Below are 19,731 nucleotides of genomic sequence, written 5' to 3'. Positions count from 1 at the left end.
CTTATTACCAATAAGTAGTTGCATAAAATAGTGTGCTGATATGTCACAAAATCCTCTTGCTTCTGCTTTTGGTTTGATTGCTAAGGTAGAAGAAAGTGATTCTTATCCTCTAAAACTATCAAGGTTTTGTTACGTTATCCATTCATAGACTATTTCAGTCTGAAAAGCATGTCCATCCAACAAATATTTTGGTTAGTGATGAAAGTGAATTAATTCTAAACCATAAAGTAGGGAAAAATCTGGCATTGGGTTCTCCTGAAAAGACTCTTGAGAGGCCCTTGGACTGCAAGGAGATCCAACCAGTCCATTCTGAAGGCAATCAGCCCGGGGATTTCTTTGGAAGGAATGATGCTAAAGCTGAAACTCCAGTACTTTGGCCACCTCATGTGAAGAGTTGACTCATTGGAAAAGACTCTGATGCTGGGAGGGATTGGGGGCAAGAGGAGAAGGGGACGACAGAGGATGAGATGGCTGGATGGCATCACTGACTCAATGGACGTGAGTCTCAGTGAACTCCGGGAGTTGGTGATGGACAGGGAGGCCTGGCGTGCTGCGATTCATGGGGTCGCAAAGAGTCGGACACGACTGAGCAACTGAACTGAATTGAACTGAACTGAACTGAAAGGCTTACCGGGCTAAGTTGGTGATGTAATTGCCACCATAAGTACTTCTGAGGACCCCCATGAATGAGGGAGATGTATGCAAGTTCATTATATCCACCCTTAAAATAATGGTAGTGTTCAATAGCTTCGTCCATGCTCCCTTTTTAGGTTTTTCTCCCCTTTGTTTGTTTTCATGTTGAATACCTTCAGAGAAAACTGTAGAAACTTCGGCTTTTACTGTGAGTGAGATGGGGAAGTATGGAGCAGAGGTTGAATGGAGTAGTGACATGCCCTAACTTGACAGGATTACCCTGGCTGCTGGGTTGAGAATAGACGGAAGAAGGCAAGGGTGGAAGCAGTGAGCCAATTGAGACTCTCATCTAGGTGTAAGATGATGATGACTCAGAGTAAGGTGGTATACTTGGTTGGATTCTGGCTAAATTCTGAAGGGTGAATCAACAGGGTTTGTTGCTGAGTATGATTGGGTATGAAAGATTGGGGTCACGTATGACTAAGCTGAACAACTGCAAGGGTGGAGTTGCAAGGACTAATTGGTAGGTTGGTGAGGATCAGCAAGGTGTAAAGAGCAAGATTTGGTGGGGTGGTAAAGTACTGTTGACATTGCATGCTTCTCTTCCCCTCTTAGCCCCTGAATGCTTCTGAACCTGGGCTCTCTTCCCACCCACTACGTGTCCCAGATCTCCATCTTTTAAGGGCTCTATTAATCTTCCCATACTGTTATGTGTCCTTGGAGAGTGATCACAGGCTGATGGCTTGGCCAGTGCCTTGTCTGCAAGGTTACTGAGAGTCCCCTGTCAGTCAGGGTCCAGGTGGGGAGATTAGTGAAGAGTTTGGCAGTCACTTTTCATTTCCCCTGTTCATGGTCTGTTGGTAATGGTGGCTGATTCTTGGTAGTTATTTTGCTTTTTTGAAAAAAAAAAAAAAAAAAAAAAAAGCAATGGCTTATGCTATTACAAAGAGAACGGTAATTAATAGTCTTTATTGTTAAAATATGCAATGTGTGATATTGTAAATGCATCATAAAGATGTTGCTAAGATGGGTCATTGAGATAGGTCATCCAAAATCCTGATTCCAATGAGATGTCCTCCATTTCTGAGTATGAACTTCGGACTTACTTAATATACAAGGTCAGGGCTTTGTAAAAATTACTTTACATATGAGTCACATGGGGATGTTTTTTAAATGCTTGTTAAGTAGGTCTTGGAGACAGTGGAAGAACTGAGAGCCTGTATGTCTAACATTAATTCCATTAGGGACAGCAGCATCTTTTTATTCTGCTGTTGTAGGGTGGAATATTTTAGAAATGTCAATTAAGTCAATTTGGTTGATAGTGTTGTTTAAGCCTTCTATATCCTTATTGATTTCCTGTCGGCTTATTCTATCAAATATTGAAGAGAGATATTAAATCTCTGACTCTAGTTGTGACTTTATTTATTTCTCCTTGTAAATCTATCTGATTTGGTTTGTGTCTATCTTGAAGCTTTTTTATTTTTTAATTTGGTGTAAAAATGTTTAGAATTATCTCTCTGATGACCTAAACATTTTGTCCCTATAAAATGACTTTCTCTGTTCTGGTATTATTCTTTATTCTGTTGTTATTTAGTTGCTAAGTTGTGTCTGACTCTTTGTGACCCCATGGACTGGAGTCCACCTGGCTCCTCTGTCCATAGGATTTCCCAGGCAAGAATACTGGAGTGGGTTGCCATTTCCTTCCCTAGGGGATCTTCCAGACCTAGGGATCGAACCTGCATCTCCTGCATTGGCGGTGGACTCTTGAACCTCTGAGCCACCAGGGAAGCCCATTCTTTGTTTTAGAAGTTGATATAACCACTATTGCTTTCTTTTGATTAGTGTTAGCATGGTATATCTTATTCTATCTCTTTTTTAACCTATTCATATCTTGCTATTTCAAGTGTGTTACTTGTAGGCATCACCTAGTTGGGTCTTGCTTTATTAATGCAATCTTTCTTTTACTTGGGGGTGTTTACACCATTTACATTTAATGCTCTGATTGATATGGTTAGTTTTAAGTCTATAATTGATATTTGTTTTCTATTTATTCCATCTTTTCTGTATTCCCTTTCCCTTTTTTCTTTTTTATTGTTAGGGTATTTTTTTTTTTTAATAATTCCATTTAATCTCCTTTCTTGACTTATTAGCTTTGTTTTAAAATTTTGCTGTTTTAGAGGTTGCTTTAGGATTTACAGCATGCATATTTACCTGGCATATTGTAGATGCTCAGTAAATATTTACTCAGTAAAAAAATGAATGCCTTGGTGCCCAGACCAAAGGGCTACTGAGTGTCAGAGGCATCAAGAAAAGCCATCAGTACTCAACATGGTTCACTCTTTCCTAGCTTTTATTTTGCTTTTTCACACCATGTTAGCATGGATATTGGCTTTTTTCATACTGTCCTGATGTTAGTCTCTCAAGGTTAGAAGTTCTGGGTCCTCCTCTTTGCCTCTTAATGTTTTAACAAATGGATTCTTTATCCCTAGGTGGTGCTTTCTGCAGGCTTTATTGAAAGTGTAGGTTGGGTCAGGAGGAAAGAGGCTGTGACCTTGACTTATCATGGCCAAACTGCCAAAGTAATATCCTTATCAGGAAGAACAGATATTTTTAAAGTTTTGAATAAGAAAAAACTTCAAAGAAATGGTCTATTTAAGATTAGCTGAGCTAAGCAAAGTTACACATGGAAAGGAAATTCAGACCGAACAGATTTTTCCCATTCCTGGAATGCCACCAGTTATTTAAAGTCTCTTGAAATATCTTGAAAAAGAATCATTGAGCTTCCTGATTGAAAAAGAAAAAAAAAAATTATTCTCTGCTTTTCTTTTCCAGCAAGTAACCGGCAGAAGTTTTGGTGATAAAGATTTTCGGACAGGATTAGAAAATGGAATCCTTCTCTGCGAGTAAGTACAGCCTATATTCAGTTGGTTTTATTCAAGAAAAATCATTATTGCTGTTCAGTTTATCTGCAAAACTTCTATAGTTTGGAATGCATTCACAGTTTGAATCTGAAAAAAAAAAAAATCACTTAAGTGGGTTGCTGCTGCTGCTGCTGCTAAGTCACTTCAGTTGTGTCCGACTCTGTGCGACCCCATAGATGGCAGCTCACCAGGCTCCCCCGTCCCTGGGATTCTCCAGGCAAGAACACTGGAGTGGGTTGCCATTTCCTTCTCCAGTGCATGAAAGTGAAAAGTCAAAGTGAAGTCACTTAGTTGTATCCGACTCTTAGCGACCCCATGGACTGCAGCCCACCAGGCTCCTCCATCCATGGGATTTTCCAGGCAAGAGTACTGGAGTGCGGTGCCAAAAGCACTGTTCGGATTTCTATCACCATATTATCTATTTTGCCTTCTCTTGAACTTTATGTAAATAGAATCACACAGAATGCAGTCTTTTCTTGGTGACTTGGAGCATATTGTTTGAGACCCAGTGATATAGTTAACAGAGCAGGGGTGTTGGAGCCTGAGAATTAAAGATTCAAGTCCTTTCTTCACGCCTTAAATTATTTAATCTCCTTGCGTCTCATTTGCTTCTCTTTAAAAGGGTAGTAAAAATTTTACAGCTCTTGCATGTTTCATAAGCTTTTTGTAAATTTCAACAGGATAATGCAGATAAAGTGCTTTAAAAAATTACATTTGCTATACAAATGTAGATTTATTATGCAGCAGGTTTCAACACAGTTCACGTCGGTGTTGAAATTTCCTGCCTTCCACTGCTCTTCTTTCTTCGAAGAATAATTTAAATACTCTGATTGCTGTTTCTATACCTTCCTTCCTGTGGAGTCTCTTCCCTCTTCTCACACTTTACTTGCCTTACCACGTGTTTTTCTCTTTATAAAGTCTAAATCAGAGCTCATCTGTTAAGTAAACCACAATTAGTTCAGCGTCTCACAGAGACAAGCTCAAACAGGCTCCAAACACTTCCCTTGTGTTCTAGCACCTGCTTCTCCAATGAGTCTAGGCTTGACCCTCTCCTGATGTTAACAGATTCACCAGAATCCAGTCTAATTTATGTGCATCATGCTCTCTGAAGTCTGTTGAAGTGGGTCTTTGGAACCAGCTTTTGTTTGCCTAGCATCAGCTCCAAAGATTCCTACAGGCATCCACCTCTCCACCATGTGAGGAAGTCTGTCATGGAATGATGTCTCTTGCCTGCCTTTGGATTAGCTGGGCTCACCTGAAGACAAGGCTCTGGATCCAGAGACATCTGCACACATGGACTTTGTTTCTTACCTGGATGAAGATGTTGAGTTAGATGTTGGAGTCTCACGTGTGGAGTGGCACCAACCGTTGACCCATTACAAACACATTAATGAACGTTAGGGTTGTTTAGAGGTGGAGAAGTGGAGACTAGGTCTGAGCCATGGTTGGGAAATATGGTTAGACAGCATAGAAGCACAGATTATGGCCAGGAACATCTTTAAATAAATAAAGCATTTTGAGTGCTGACAGCCTATAGGTGAGCTGAGGGAAATGGCCAACATGGAGAATGTAGACAAATGTTTCTGTCTGGGTAGGTAGGATGAAAACCCAGGACAAGCGAGTTATTGTCTAACTCCTCTGACCACAGGGGATTAGACCCACTGGTGGATTTGAAGGAGTCTGACGATTAGGGTCAGGCTTCCCCATGGGACTCCATCTGGCAGCTCTGGAGCAGAGTGTGATTGTGGAATGAACTGCAGTGGTGGTCTAAAAACCATGAGTGCAGCCCCAGCCAGAGCCTTGGAGAGAAAGCTGAGGCAGTAGCCAGACACACAAGATGCAGACAAAGTTCTAAGTGCAGGGCCTACAGAGCAACGAGAGACAGAAGTAGGTCTCAGGGCTGGATGTCCTAACCGTTGGTAACAATGGAGGAAGAAGGCCCCCCTCTCCTTGTTGGTCAGGGGTGGGGGCATGGTTAGGTAATATCTGAATAGAAGTGTTGGGCTGCTGCAGACTGAGATTAGCAAGTGTATTTTTCTGGGACTTGTATGCAGAGACCAGTCTGGCAAGGAGGGGGACTTGCCCCGTTCCAGGCAGGGAGCTGGTTGATGGTAGGGCTTGAAAGTCAGGGGGCTCAGTTTAGAGAGTCTCAGGAAAGTGAGGGTTCCCAGATAATAGATCTATACAGCCTGTCTTTGGAGAGTAGATGAGGATACCCATGACTGTGCCACTCTCTAGAACCAGAGAGAGTTCTGGGGATGCTGGTGATTAAGCAGTTCTAACTTACCACCACCACCCAGGTAGCAATACTTGAAAATATGAGAACCTGCTGTAATTTCAAATTTTGAAAACCAGCAGTTCAGCTCTTCTAAGGTGGACTGGCTCCAAATCTTTTAACCATAGAGAGACACCATGCTCTCTGTTCACTAAAAATTTCATGGGTGGTTTGTGAGTCTGAAAAATTAAACCTCACAGTTCTTCTCAAATGGAAAGGTGTCTTCGGGGCCTGGGTCTGGTTTTCCTCTTGCCAGCCTGGTTCTAGATTTACCTGTGGCCGGCAAGAACTACTATGATACCCGGTTTACAGAGCAGGTAACTGAGGCACAGTGGACTAAATCACTAGGCTAAGATTTCACCCTGGAGGAGAGCATGGCAACCCACTCTAGTATCCTTTTCTGGGAAATCCCATGGACAGAGGAGCCTGGCAGACGACAGTTCATGGGGTTGCAAAGAGTCAGACATGACTAAGCGACTAAGCACAGCACACGGTTGTACCAGATGAGAAAGATTTAAATTCAGAAGTCTCATTCCTTTGCTTTTGTTCTTAATCATTGTCTTGTGTCTAGAGCTGGGATTTTAATGAGAGAGAAAAGCAAGAGGTTGGGGGCGGAGCGGGGGATGGAATTGGTGCCAGAAAACCCAGAATATGGGGAGAGGGCATTACAGAGGATGCCTGGCGGGTCTCAGCTGAACAGAAGAAGAAGGACTGTTTGGGGTTAGTAGTCTTGGAAACATGTAAGCATCAAGGGCCTGGTGGTCCCTCTTAAGATAAGAAGTCCAGTCCAGTGAAAAGGAGGGCGTGAGAGAGCTGAGACTGTGGTCAGTGGACAGTGTAGTGAAGTCAAAGTCACTTAGTCATGTCCAATTCTTTGCAACCCCATGGACTGTACAGTCCATGAAATTCTCCACGCCAGAATACTCAAGTGGGTAGCCTTTCCCTTCTCAGGGATCAAACCCAGGTCTCCCACATTGCAAGTGGATTCTTTACCAGCTGAGCCACAAGGGAAGCCCAAGAATACTGCAGCAGGTAGCCTATCCCTTCTCCAGGGGATCTTCTAGACCTAGGAATCGAATCGGGGTCTCCTGTACTGCAGGCATATCCTTTACCAACTGAGCTATCAGGAACAATGTAGGGGTTTCAGTTTTCTTAGGTAAGAGCTGTCAAAACTTAATGGTCACCGATGAAGTTGGTGGACCTGTACTGAAGACCACAGAGATGGGAGAGGGAAAAGACTGGCACCTACAGGCAACATATAAGATGGAAATTGAGTAGCTTCAAAATCACCCCAGGAGCTCTTTTACTCTGCCTGTGAAATGCAATACACTTGCCTTTGCATATGTATCCCCAGATATAGTATCCTTATGCATAAATGTATAACTTACAGTAAAAGCAAGAATAAAATAAAGTGCAGGTGCCAAATAGAATTATAGTACTGTAGATGTATTTTTGCTCTAACTTTGTTGTTTTTGCCAAGTGTGTACTTGAAGTTTGGAGGTTAAATACTCCAATGATGTGAGCTCTCCCCGGAGCGTTATATAAAAGGCCTAGGGTCAAAGTGTGCAAAGCCGCAAACGTGTGACAAGTGTCATGCTGTTAGAAATGTTAAATGAATACCACATTGTATCCTTGGGGACTTCAGAGATTTTAAAAGGAAAGCTACAAAGACCATTCCCTGAGGAAGCTGCTCCCAGTACAGAACCACTCTTGACTGCCATCTAGTTCCCTGCATGCAGCTCAGACATATTGTGAAATATTCCAGAAAGGAATGGTTCTGACTTGTTTTCCTGAGACTTTATTATTAGATAGAACTGGGAAGATTCCCCTGGAGAAGGGAATGACTACCCACTCCAGTATTCTTGCCTAGAGAATTCCATGGACAGAGGAGCCTGGTGGGTTATAGTACATGGGGTTGCGGAGCCGAACATGACTGAGCAGCTAACACTGTGGAATTCCATCTATATCAGGAGTTGGCAAATTCTGGCCCTCGGCCTGTTTTTGTGCAGGCCTTCCTGCTTGCTAAGAATGGTTTTTACATTTTGAAAGAGTTGTAAATAAAAGACAAATCAAAACAAAGCAAGAGTTTGTGTGGGGTTCACAGAGCCTAAAATGTTTACTACCTGGTCCTTTACAGAAAATTTGTCAGCCCGTGAGGACTATAGACTTAATTTTGGTTGTGAATTGCTTACCCTCATAAAGTTGAGTTTTCAGTGCAAAGTGCTATTTGGGTAAATCAAATGCCTTTTCAAAGAAGGGTTTTTCAGGAGTTTCTTTATAAGTCCCCCCAACAACTTGTTATTTTGAAATTTTTTTAACTTATGGAAAAGTTAGAAGAATAATGTAATGATTATCCATATGTCCTACAACTATATGCAAATAGTTCAGGGAGCAAGAGGCATATACAGAAAGAGAGAAAGCTAGCACAGCAAAATGATGATGATAATAATGGCATGCAGTTGCAGGGTGTGTTTCTTCTCTTCTCTGTGGTTTGCTTTCTCATCCTCACCTTACACTTTTCTTTCTTTTCAGTTACTATCCAAAGATAGATATTTGACAAAAGCCAGTTCATATCTTTTTATGCGGAGCATGGTGAAAAGTGAATGGATTTGGGAACTCCTAGGTTGAATCCTGTGAAACTGTTGTATCCGTAGACCACAACCAGGCAGATAATGTGATTTCATTTGCTTCAACCTAGTGGATGGTCCAGATCCTAGATTCACCCCCTGTGTGTGCTTAGGCAAGTTAGCTCACCTCCCTGAACCCCAGTTTCCTTATCTATAATATAAACAGCCATGCTACAGCTGCTGCTGCTAAGTCGCTTCAGTCGTGTCCGACTCTGTGCGACCCCAGAGACGGCAGCCCACCAGGCTCCCCCATCCCTGGGATTCTCCAGGCAAGAACACTGGAGTGGGTTGCCATTTCCTTCTCCAATGCATGAAAGGGAAAAGTGAAAGTGAAGTCACTCAGTCGTGTCCGACTCTTAGCGACCCCATGGACTGCAGCCTACCAGGCTCCTCCATCCATGGGATTTTCCAAGCAAGAGTACTGGAGTGGGGTGCCATTGCCTTCTCCAAAAACAGCCATAATTGTACCTAATTCATTGAGTTTTTCAGAGAAGTAAATGATTTGATAATGGATATAAAACTCTTTAGTGCTTGAAACATAGCAGGCACTTAAGTGTTAGCTTTTCTCCTCTCATCCATGAAATGGGGGAAATTCCTATCTCATCAGATCCCTGAGAGATTCCAGTGAGAGAATGCATGAAGCGCTCGGCAGTGTCTGGCCGGGGCTGGCACTCTGAATCACTCGCCGTTTCCATTATTATTGTTGGAAATAGGCCCATAGTCAATTATAAATATGACATAGCCAATGCGACTCTGTGTCACTGTGCACACATCAGCTGTCTCCCCGGGCTGTCAGCAAGCCACAGGATGGACCAATGGGGGGCCTGCTTTCCTAGTTTCTCTTGCTCAACTTGTGATCAAACCAGGCAAGAACATTTGGGTCCCTTACAAACTTGATCATCTGTGAATAATGAATTTTGGCTGGCAGAGCTCGAGGCCAAGAGCGATTGTTTTGAAAAACAGTGGCCTTGACCTCTGTGGTGACGTCATTTCCTCCGGCTCCCTCCAGTCTGTTGTGGTTTCTTTCTCTCAGAAGCTATTCCAGGACCCTCCAGGCAGAGCTGAGGGGCTCTTCTCCAGCATCTGTCTACCTGTACAGCCTCCGTGCTAGTCCTTATCACAGTGCTCGACCTCTTTATCCCATGTTTGCTTCCTGTACCAGACTAAAAGCTTCCTGAAGACCTCTTTTATTTATCTTTGGATTTCCCCTTGGACACTGGTTTGGTACATAATACATCTGTTACAAACAGCTGTTGGATAAATTGAGTCCAGTAGTAGGCAATCTAGTCATCATTAGATTAGATCTAATCATCATTAACTTTCTCCCAATTTTTGCTGTCATCATCAGTATTATCTCCGTTCTCCTCTTCTCTCTTTCCCTCCCCACTCAACTCCTCCCTTGCCTACACACATACACATACAGTTTTATATAAAGAAGGAACCCACCCCTGAGGACTTGGAGTTCAAAGGATGGAACTGTCTGTACTCTTTACCTGTAAGATTCTCCATGTCTTCTTAGGCGTCACGGAGGTAAACTTCTGGGGTTTGTTCTACAGACACATTTTGATGGAATGCAAAGTCCAAGTATGTTGGTCTGCAAATAAGTTACCAGTAAAAAAATGTCTTAGTGGATTTTTGTCTCAGTTCTTATATTGCCAAAATAGTTTTCTGAAGATAAGAAATCTGCTGGCAAACACTTGTTTATATCATAACTGATGAATGAACTACTTATTCTGAGAAGAAGGACTTGTCTTTGATTCTTGTCCTGATTTCAGCATAAACTGTGGGGGTGCCAAGAATATGGACTCATATACTAGGACAGTTGGGGAGTTGATGGCGTAGCTTTCCATGGAGACATTTTGTCATATGGAGGACTTACTGGACATCGACTTGTGTTCTGTACAGTCCCACATTAGGCACTGAAGGGCATAAAAAGGATATAGAAGGCTCGATCCATGGTCTTCAAGAGTTTTATAATGTGCTTGGAGATTGACATACACACAAAGCAGTTGTTACTGTGTAAACCAGTATGTGAGTAAATGCCCAGGTAACTAAGATTTAATCCACCAGGTTTAATAAGTTAAACAAGGGAAGATGGTTGTAGTTTGGGAGACGTTATACCAAGTGCCTTTTACTTAAGATGAGAAAAGGTGAGGGAATGACAAGGGCATACGACACAGGAACAGAAGCAGAGGAAAGGTCTGGGGACAGGAATGAGGATGCTGTGTTTAGCAAATAGTGGAAGTCTGCCTGGAGGGACTTTCTTCATCCAACTAACCTTTTTAAGAACCTGCTTACAGGTGTGGCCAGTTACCATAGAGACTAGTAAACTAAGCCATAACATAATATAACGAGTGCCAAAATGAGCTCCAGAATCTGAACCCTAGTCTCTTGTGTGATGTTAACCTAAGGTTTCCTGGAGGAAGTGACATTTAGGTGGAGTCCTAAATGAAGAGCAGAATTAGCCAGGAAAGAGAGAAGAGAGGTGAAAGTAGGGAGAAGTCATGTTCTAACCCAAGAGAATAACATGTTTGAGATGTTAAGACATCATCTTACCAATGCTTAAGATAGAAGCTCCATGTATCGGAGGAGTTGCGAGAAGTTTGGCCAAAAGGTAGAAAACAGGGAGGATAATGATGTGAGAGGAGCGTGGATGAAGAAAAGTAGGCAGGGTCAAGATTGCACAGGGCCTTTGTAAACTGTAGAAGGAGTTTTGGGGTGTGATTTCCAGAGCAATGGAGATGAGAGGAATTTAAAAGAGATCAACAGGGAACTTCCCTGGCAGTCCAGGGGTTAAGAATTGCCTTCTAGTGCGATTTGATGGGAACTCAGGTTTGATTCCCTGGTTGGGGAACTAAGATCCCGCATGCTGCCAAGCCACCAAGCCCACATGTTGCAACTACGGAGCCCACACGCTCTGAAACCTCTGCAGCACAATTAGAGAGAAGCCCATGGACCGCAGTGAAGACATGATGCAGCCAAAATTAAATAAATATTTTTTAAAAAGAGAGAGATCAACAAGACTTGGTAGGGTATAGGGATAGATGAATGAAAGAGAAGACTGAAAAATCACTTAAACGTTTCAGTTGTTAATGACAAGCAGGGTGGACCTTTGGTGTGAGCTAGAAGGGCTGCTCTGTTTGGTGGGAGGCCATAATTTCAGTTTGGGCAGACTGAGTTTGGGGTCCAGACCATCCACTCAGGCAGAGAGTCCTGTAGGCCATCGGGGACAAGGGCAGAACTTAGTGGTTAGATGATAGATTTAACTGATTTAAATCGGACTTGGCAGCCATTGTTGGACATTAGGGTTAAGCCGTGATATATGACAGTCTCTCTGAGGGAAAGAGCACCTCAAGAAAGAGCAGCAGAGCAAGGTCTCAGTTTGAGGACGCCTCCTCCCTGGTCAGGATGAGAAAAAGAGAAACTCACGCAGAGGCCATTAGAGGGACGAGAGGAAACTCACGAGCATGGTGTCATGGAATCCAGAGGAGCTAAGAAGACTTCTAAGGAGCTGAGGTCTCCTGCATTGCATGGCCCTGGCAGAGGTCTCACTGGTAGAGGGAGGCACTAGAAACTTTGTCAGTTAATGGCCACCTCTGGGAACTGTCAGTCAACTGACCATGATTCCACCTAATGGTCTTCGCTCTCGCTCATGCTTTTGCATCATTTCAACAGGCTATTATTGTTAGAGACCTTATATCTAATATAAACTTCACATGCAGTATTTTCCTCCACTCTTTGATAAGGAAATGAGATTAGCTTGACTCAATGGCTTAGCAGTGAAGTGACCACCTATCAGACAAAATGCTTTTGAGAGTGAAAGGGGGTGTTAACCAGCTGTGCTGCTGGAACCTGGGGCTGTCCTTGGCAAGTACATAGGTACGTATGTCTGTGTATAATATGTATGTGTATGTACATAGGTGTATGTGTGTGTGCATGGTCACCCCAGTGGTTGGCCATTCCAGACTGGTCTCTTCCAGTGACCATTACCTTGGTCAGTATTCACAAACCCTCCCCTTATTTTATCCTCTCAGTGACTACGGTAGGTAAACAGCCTGGATCAGATTGTCCCACCATCCTTTGCAGATGACAAGATGGAGACCCAGGGTGTGTCTCCCAATCTTTGTCTGGAGCTCTTTCGCTAAACCAGATACTCACTCCAATCTCAGCAAACTTGGGTCCTTGTGCCCTAACTGATTTTGACTTTAGCAGACTGGTGAGAATTTGATAGGCCTCCTATGTAGGGTTCTCCCTTGTCTTTCTGCCAAATCACAGTTGGCCTCATTGACTTGGCCTGATTCCAGCCCTTTGGCACCAAGACCCATTAAGCTTTTAGGTTCAAGTAAGGACATTTCAACCCACTCTTTTTGTAAAGATCTCCAGTGAAAAGCAGCTTTTTGTTTGAAGATTGGCCTGGCTTAGGTGGGGACTTAGGCAAGAACTGAGTATCCCTGACAGCCTTCTGTTAGGAAAGATGAAAACAGATGAAGGCCATGGAAGGCGAATTTGTAGGATTCATGATGAGCAAAACAGACTCCCAGTATTGCCTTTCTTTCCTCTTTGAATCCTCACCAAATAAACAGCCTTTAGTTTCTATTTAAAAGAGGGGCTCTTTGCACAGTGTGTAGGGGGAAATTCAACTGTTCACATCCAAATTGTGCTTTAGCATCAATTACAAGAGTCTACTAGTGGAAGGGGGGGGACTCTGTGTGTGCATCTGAAATGTTCTCAAGTTCATCCATCTTTGCACATAGCTTTTCCATTTAAAAGTATATAATCCTTGTCACAACTTCTTTTCTCTTAATATATAGGGCAAGTATATTTTGTTTTCATGCTTCAAAAAATGTATTTTAAACTTCTTTTAGCATAATTATCATTCTGAAACCACTACCCTCAAAATATGACTTCCTTCAACCTGGGCTTCTCTGGTGGCTCAGTGATAAAGAATCTGCCCGACAATGTAGGAGACATGGGTTTGATCCCTGGGTCAGGAAGATACCTTGAAGGAGGAAATAGCAACCTGTTCCAGTATTCTTGCCTGGGAAATCTCATGGACAGAGGAACCTAGTGGGCTACAGTCCATAGGGTCTCAAAAGAGTCGGACATGATTTAGTGACTAAACAACAATTAATCTGTACCTTGATAAATGTTAAACTTCCACTCATGGAAATCACAGGCTTAATCTCTTTCCTTGTGAACAAATTTATTGCATATTTATTGGAATGATTAATTGGCTTAAAAATATGTATATTTGTAGATATATAAAACCAGTAGGTTTAAATATGGGCTGCTTGTGTGGTAGAGGAGAAAACGACCTCTCCCATTGGCTGCCTGTGGGCTTACATGCTGGATTAGGCTTTACTTGCATTTGAGAGGATTTAGTAGCTCCCTAATTGTATTTCCTTAATAATCCATTTTTTGATTGTCTCTACTGGCCTGTCAGGCTGGGTGGGCTGGCCTCCCACAGTGAAGTTTGCAGAATTTCTGCCTGAAGCATGCCATTCTAAATGTTTCCTTTGGTTACCCGCAGAAGAGGACCTTTTCTTAAATAGCCCACCAAGGACCGAGTTTATAAATGATTCCTTTCTAAAGTCAACTATACAGAAATGGACTTTGCTCTTTATTTTAAGGGGAAGAAGAAAGAGTGAATGAAAGGACAAATGGGAAGTTAAAGTTAAGGCAATGATTAGCTCCAGTGCCTCCGTTTTCTTCTGTCACTATGAACACTGCCGTGAGGCTGAGATTCCAAAGCATGGCTTCATCATGCCCAGCACTTCTTTCTGCAAGGCAGCACGAAATTCAGGTTCCTTTGCCTAAAACCTGGTGTCCTTCACTGTCTGGGGATGGTTTTTCTATTTGGCTAATCTTAATCAGCCCTTTGCACTGGCCATAGAGAATTACCATCATTCCCATGATTCTTTTTGTGCTCCCCTAGCTCCATGCCTTGGCTGCATTTCATTCCCGCCACTTGGGGTACTCACTTGCCTGTCCATGTCTATCTCCTTAATTCCTAAACCCACACAATATGCACTTTTCTGTCCATTAAGATGTCCCCCTGGCTGTGCCTTCAATTCTGTATTCCCTTCTCACTCAGAGTCCGTGGCTATGTTGACAACCATACATCCTGTAGTGGCGATGAAAACTCTGATTTCAAGTGATCTCTTTCTTGTTTCTGGTTTGAAAAGTATTTTGGCTTTGCCTAGAGCAAGTAACTTGTCTTAGACATGGCACTACTCATGAGATTGTATGTGTTAACTTTCTATTAGATTATAAATTCCTTGACATAGTAACAATGATTCACCCATCTTTCCATATATAATGACGCTGGCACATGGCAAGAATGCAGTAGGTTTTGGGGAAATGGGAAGAGGAGGATTCTTGCAAAATTAGCATTTTAAAATTGTTAACATAGTTATAATTAACCCATGCTGCTGCTGCTGCTGCTAAGTCGCTTCAGTCGTGTCCGACTCTGTGCAACCCCAGAGACGGCAGCCCACCAGGCTCCCCCGTCCCTGGGATTCTCCAGGCAAGAACACTGGAGTGGGTTGCCATTTCCTTCTCCAATGCATGAAAGGGAAAAGTGAAAGTGAAGTCGCTCAGTCGTGTCTGACTCTTCGCGACCCCATGGACTGCAGCCTCCCAGGCTCCTCCATCCATGGGATTTTCCAGGCAAGAGTACTGGAGTGGGGTGCCATTGCCTCTCCGAATTAACCCATAAATATGTATTAAAACCATGCTGTATTAACTCAATACATTTGATCCATAAAAATGGATCAAAATGGATCATAGACCTAAAAATAAGCTAAAACTATAAAACTCTTAGGTTAAAACATAGGAGGAAATCCTTGTGACTTGGAGTAGATAATTGTTTCTTGCACACGGTATCAAAAGTTTAAACAGCACAAGAAAACCTGCAGGACTCCCCTGGTGGTTAAGAATCTGCCTGCCAATGGGGTGCGCAGGGGTCCGAGCCCCCATCTGGGAAGATCCTGCATCCCACGGGGCAGTTAAGCCTGTGCACTACAGCTATGAGCCCTTGTACCCTGGAACCCGTGCTCTGCAGCAAAAGAAGCCGCCGTGAGCAGCCTTGCACCACAACTATAGAGACTAGCCCCTGCTCGCTGCAACTAGAGAAGGCCTGTGTGCAGCAACGAAGCCAAAAATAAAAATAAATAAATTTATTATATAAAAAAAGTGAGCAAAGATATACGAGTTGGTACTTTTTTAGAGAAGCTATACACATAGCCGGGAGTTGCAAAGAATCGGACACAACTGAGCGACTCACACACACACATACACATAGCCAAAAGCACATGAAAATATGCTCAAAGTCATTAATGTTCAGAGAAATACAAATCAAAATCACCATGAGATGCTGCCACATAGCCATCAGAATGGCTATAAGAAAGGAATTCAAAAAGTTTGGCACGTGTGTGGAGAAATTGGAACCCTCATACATTGCAGGTGGGAAAGTAAAATGGTACAGCCACTTTGACGAACAATTGGCTGTTCCCCAAAAGGTTAGACATTAAGTTACCATAGGATCTAGCAATTGTACTTCTAGGTACATATCCAAGAAACATGAAAACGTATGTCCAAACAAAAACTTGCACCAAAATGCTCATGAAAGCCTTGTTTATCATAGCTCAGTGTTGGAAATAACCCAAATGTCCATCAGCTGATGAATGGATAGAATGGTATATTTATAGAATGCAATATTATATGATCGTAAAAAATTTTAACTATCCATTCATTTTACAACATGGATGAACCTTGAAAATATTATCCTAAGTAAAAGAAACCAATCATTAAAAACCACATATTGTATGATCCCATTTATATGAAATGTTCAGAGTAGGTAAATCTACAGAAATAGAAAGTAGATTAGTGGTTGTTTAGGGCTGGGGGTTGTGGGAGGGTGGCATAGGGAGCTAAAGCTAATGGGTATGGGGTTTCTTTTGGGGGAAGGAAAACAAATTATTTTGCAGTGATGGTTGCATCCTGTGGATGTACAAAAATAATCAGATTGTATAATTTCAGTGGGTGAACTGTATGTAAATTATAACTTAAGCTATTAAAACACACATATACTATGGAATTTAAAATTTTGCTTCCAGCTGTTTAAAATGTTCTCCAGCAGACTCATTCCAATACCATTTAGTGCATTTCTCGATGTACTAGTATCATATTGTAATTCCAGTATTTTAAAACTTCACTGAAGAAAAAGTGCTCTAGATTGATTATTTTCTATTTTCAAAAGCATTAAAAAAATCCAAAAGGATTTACAAAGGAAAGTTACAAATCTAAAACTAAAAATCAAAGGCACGTCTTTCAACTCGGAAAGTGTAACATTAGACAAAGGAAGACCACAGAACGGGGAAATGAGGCTTTATTGTTTAAATACAGTTTTTCTTCACTTAAAGCTCCTTTTCTAGCACAGATGAAAAGGAGTCTGATTCCGTCTCCACCAGAGCTTCTGGCCTCAAGAGCACTTTCTCCATTCCTCTGAATGAGACTGCATTTTGTACTTCTGTAGCACACCCAGTAGACTGATGTGTGACGCCCAAGGATAGGTAATCAGAGTGAGCCCCAGCCCCTTTCCTGTTTGTGTGTTCCGTGAAGAACCCAGAGGTTTTACTGTCTCCTTTGAGGTCAGCCAGCTTCCACTGGTCCTTTGGAGAGTAACAAGGTTATTCATTCCTGCCCCAACCCACAAACTGCTGGGAACTTCATGAAATAACAGTAACTGGTGGGAGTAAACTGGAAGCTTGTCACATGATCCTTGTGTGTTGCAGTTGCTTAAATCCAACTTCAGTCTTGGTGCTGAGAAAATGGTTCAGATGTGATTAATAACAACAGCTGCCAAGTTGTGAATGGACCTGAAGTCCACTGTAGCTTCAAAACCGACGTTTTTGAACTTTCCCGGTCTTTGTGATTGTTACTGGTTTCATTATCGATTTACTTGGCCAACACAAATTGCTGCTGCTGCTAATTCACTTCAGTCGTGTCCGACTCTGTGCGACCCCAGAGACGGCAGCCCACCAGGCTCCCCCGTCCCTGGGATTCTCCAGGCAAGAACACTGGAGTGGGTTGCCATTTCCTTCTCCAATGCATGAAAGGGAAAAGTGAAAGTGAAGTCACTCAGCCATGTCCAACTCTTGGCGACCCCATGGACTGCAGCCCACCAGGCTCCTCCATCCATGGGCTTTTCCAGGCAAGAGTACTGGAGTGGGGTGCCATTGCCTTCTCCAAACACAAATTGAGGCCTTACCAATGACTGACCCTTATAGTAGAGCTGAAAGTTATAATGAGGAATAACCCTTTGCCTAATGGAGAGATTGGACAGATTCTATGATGTGTGATAAATGGATTAATAGCCAGAGAGTGTTGGAACCTAGAGTGGGAGATACAGTTTCTACTGAGGAAATGGTTTGAAGAAGAGGTAACATTTAATCTGGGTTTTGAAGGATAAGTAGGAGTTTGCTGGCCCACAAAGTAGGGTAGCAGAGACCTGTGGGAAAGACATGTCAGACAGATGGAGCAGCAAGCCTGTGAAAATGCTCTGCAATATGAAGGGGTGTTGCTTGCCCAAGGGTGAAACTGTGGTCAGAGCTTAGAAAGAAATGGGACAGGCTGGAGATGAAAGGTCAGTATCAGGTCCGTGAATAGCAAGAAAAGGACTTTAAAAAGCATCCAGTGAGGAGTAGACAGCCAGCACAGTCTCTATTCAGAGGAACGATGACATTAGGTTGCTTTTTAGGAAATTACATCTGTTGGCAGCAAAGACATTTGATTACTTTCTGCTGTTCACCAAACACAAATATTTGGGGAAAAATGTCATGCTTCCCAAAGAGAAGCAGAACTACATCCTACACTTGTCTTGCTATGTCCATTCTTAATTTATAACCTTACTATGTACATTTTATGTTCCCGAAGTTCTTTTCTAAGTCATTCATTTAGAACTTGGAACACTAGTTCCAATGGGGGAAAAGTCTTACGTGACCCGTGGCACATCTGAGTTAGTATCCGTCTCCCTGTAGAACCCAGTCTCTGGTGGAGGAGGGTGTCGTCTGGGCTTAGCTTGGCACCTGGCATGGGGCATTTGATAACAGCATGTGGAATGAATAGGAAATCAATTCAGAATTCTAACTAGCCACATTAGGGGCTGACCTTCCATTTCTAGGCTAGCAAAGGACCTTGGCTTTTCGCCATCACCCTCAGGATGGCAAGTGAGATGGGGGGCCAGGAGCCTTGGCAAGAGTTAAAGCATAGCTAGGACTTGGCGGGGAAGCAGGGCTAGAAGCAGCTGTGCGCACAGCTGCAGTGCAGCCGAGATTGTCCTTGGGCTTCTTACTGCCTTTGCTCTGTTGGCTCCCACCCTTCCTTCCTCCCCACTCCCAGTGTTAGCGACCACTCCCTTGTCGTCCTGCCCTCTGAAAGGACTAACATTATCTCATTCCCTCACCTCAGCGCTTTCATCTCTCCCAACTCCCGGCCTAGCTTGAGCCACAGGCAGGATGCATGGGAGGAGACGTGAGGCAATAATTAGTGCATAGATTTCCATCTTTAGGCAGGGTTGGGATCCAAACCTACTTGGTAAGCTGGTTGAGGGTGGAGTGGGGTTGTGGGGGCAGGGAAGAGATGATGGTAGTAACTAACATTGGTGAGGTGCATGCTGTACACCAGGCCTGTGCCAAATGTATTACATGCAGTATTTCACACTCTCATGCCATGACTAATAGGTATTATTGTGCCCATTTTGCAGAGTAGGAGACTGAGACTCGATATTGAATACTTACATAACTTGCCTGTGAGTGAGTGAAGTTGCTCAGTCATGTCTGATTCTTTGTGACCCCATGGACTGTAGCCTGCCAGGCTCCTCCATCCATGGGATTTTCCATGCAAGGATACTGGAGTGGGTTTCCATTTCCTTCACTATGGTTTCTTCCTGACCCAGGGATCAAACCTGGGTCTCCCACACTGTAGGCAGACTCTTTATCATCTGAGCCACCAGGGAAGCCCAAATAACTTGCATAGTGAGTTGCCATTTGAACATCAGGTCTTTCTGTCTCTGGAGGCTCCTACTACTGTTGGAATTGTATGGGTCTCCATCCTGGAACTCTTGATTTTGAGCTCTTCCTGCTGAAGAAATGTGGAGAGCAAGGAGCTGGCTGCTTGTCCCACTCAAGCCTGGGTACCAAAGCTTTCAGAGCCATGTTCCAGCACTTTCACATTCCAAGTTTTCTCCCACCCTCCTGACAGTAAACCCAGCTAT

At 43.1% G+C, this 19,731-nt stretch overlaps 1 protein-coding gene across 14 annotated transcripts in view; it reads left to right on the top strand.

The window, feature by feature from the left end:
* LIMCH1 (LIM and calponin homology domains 1) overlaps positions 1 to 19,731 on the top strand; it is a 352,260-nt gene that overhangs the window by 139,097 nt on the left and 193,432 nt on the right. For all 14 annotated transcript variants that reach the window (XM_025290118.3, XM_025290122.3, XM_025290121.3 and 11 more), the window contains exon 2: positions 3,466 to 3,536. In XM_025290118.3, the coding sequence (XP_025145903.3) occupies positions 3,466 to 3,536 (71 nt within the window). The remainder of the gene's footprint in view (positions 1 to 3,465; positions 3,537 to 19,731) is intronic.

Source organism: Bubalus bubalis, chromosome 7 (genome assembly GCF_019923935.1).
Source record: "Bubalus bubalis isolate 160015118507 breed Murrah chromosome 7, NDDB_SH_1, whole genome shotgun sequence".
NCBI classification, from domain to species: Eukaryota; Metazoa; Chordata; class Mammalia; order Artiodactyla; family Bovidae; genus Bubalus; species Bubalus bubalis.
Note: the sequence above shows the minus strand (reverse complement) of the source record. Positions and strands in the feature narration are given on the sequence as shown.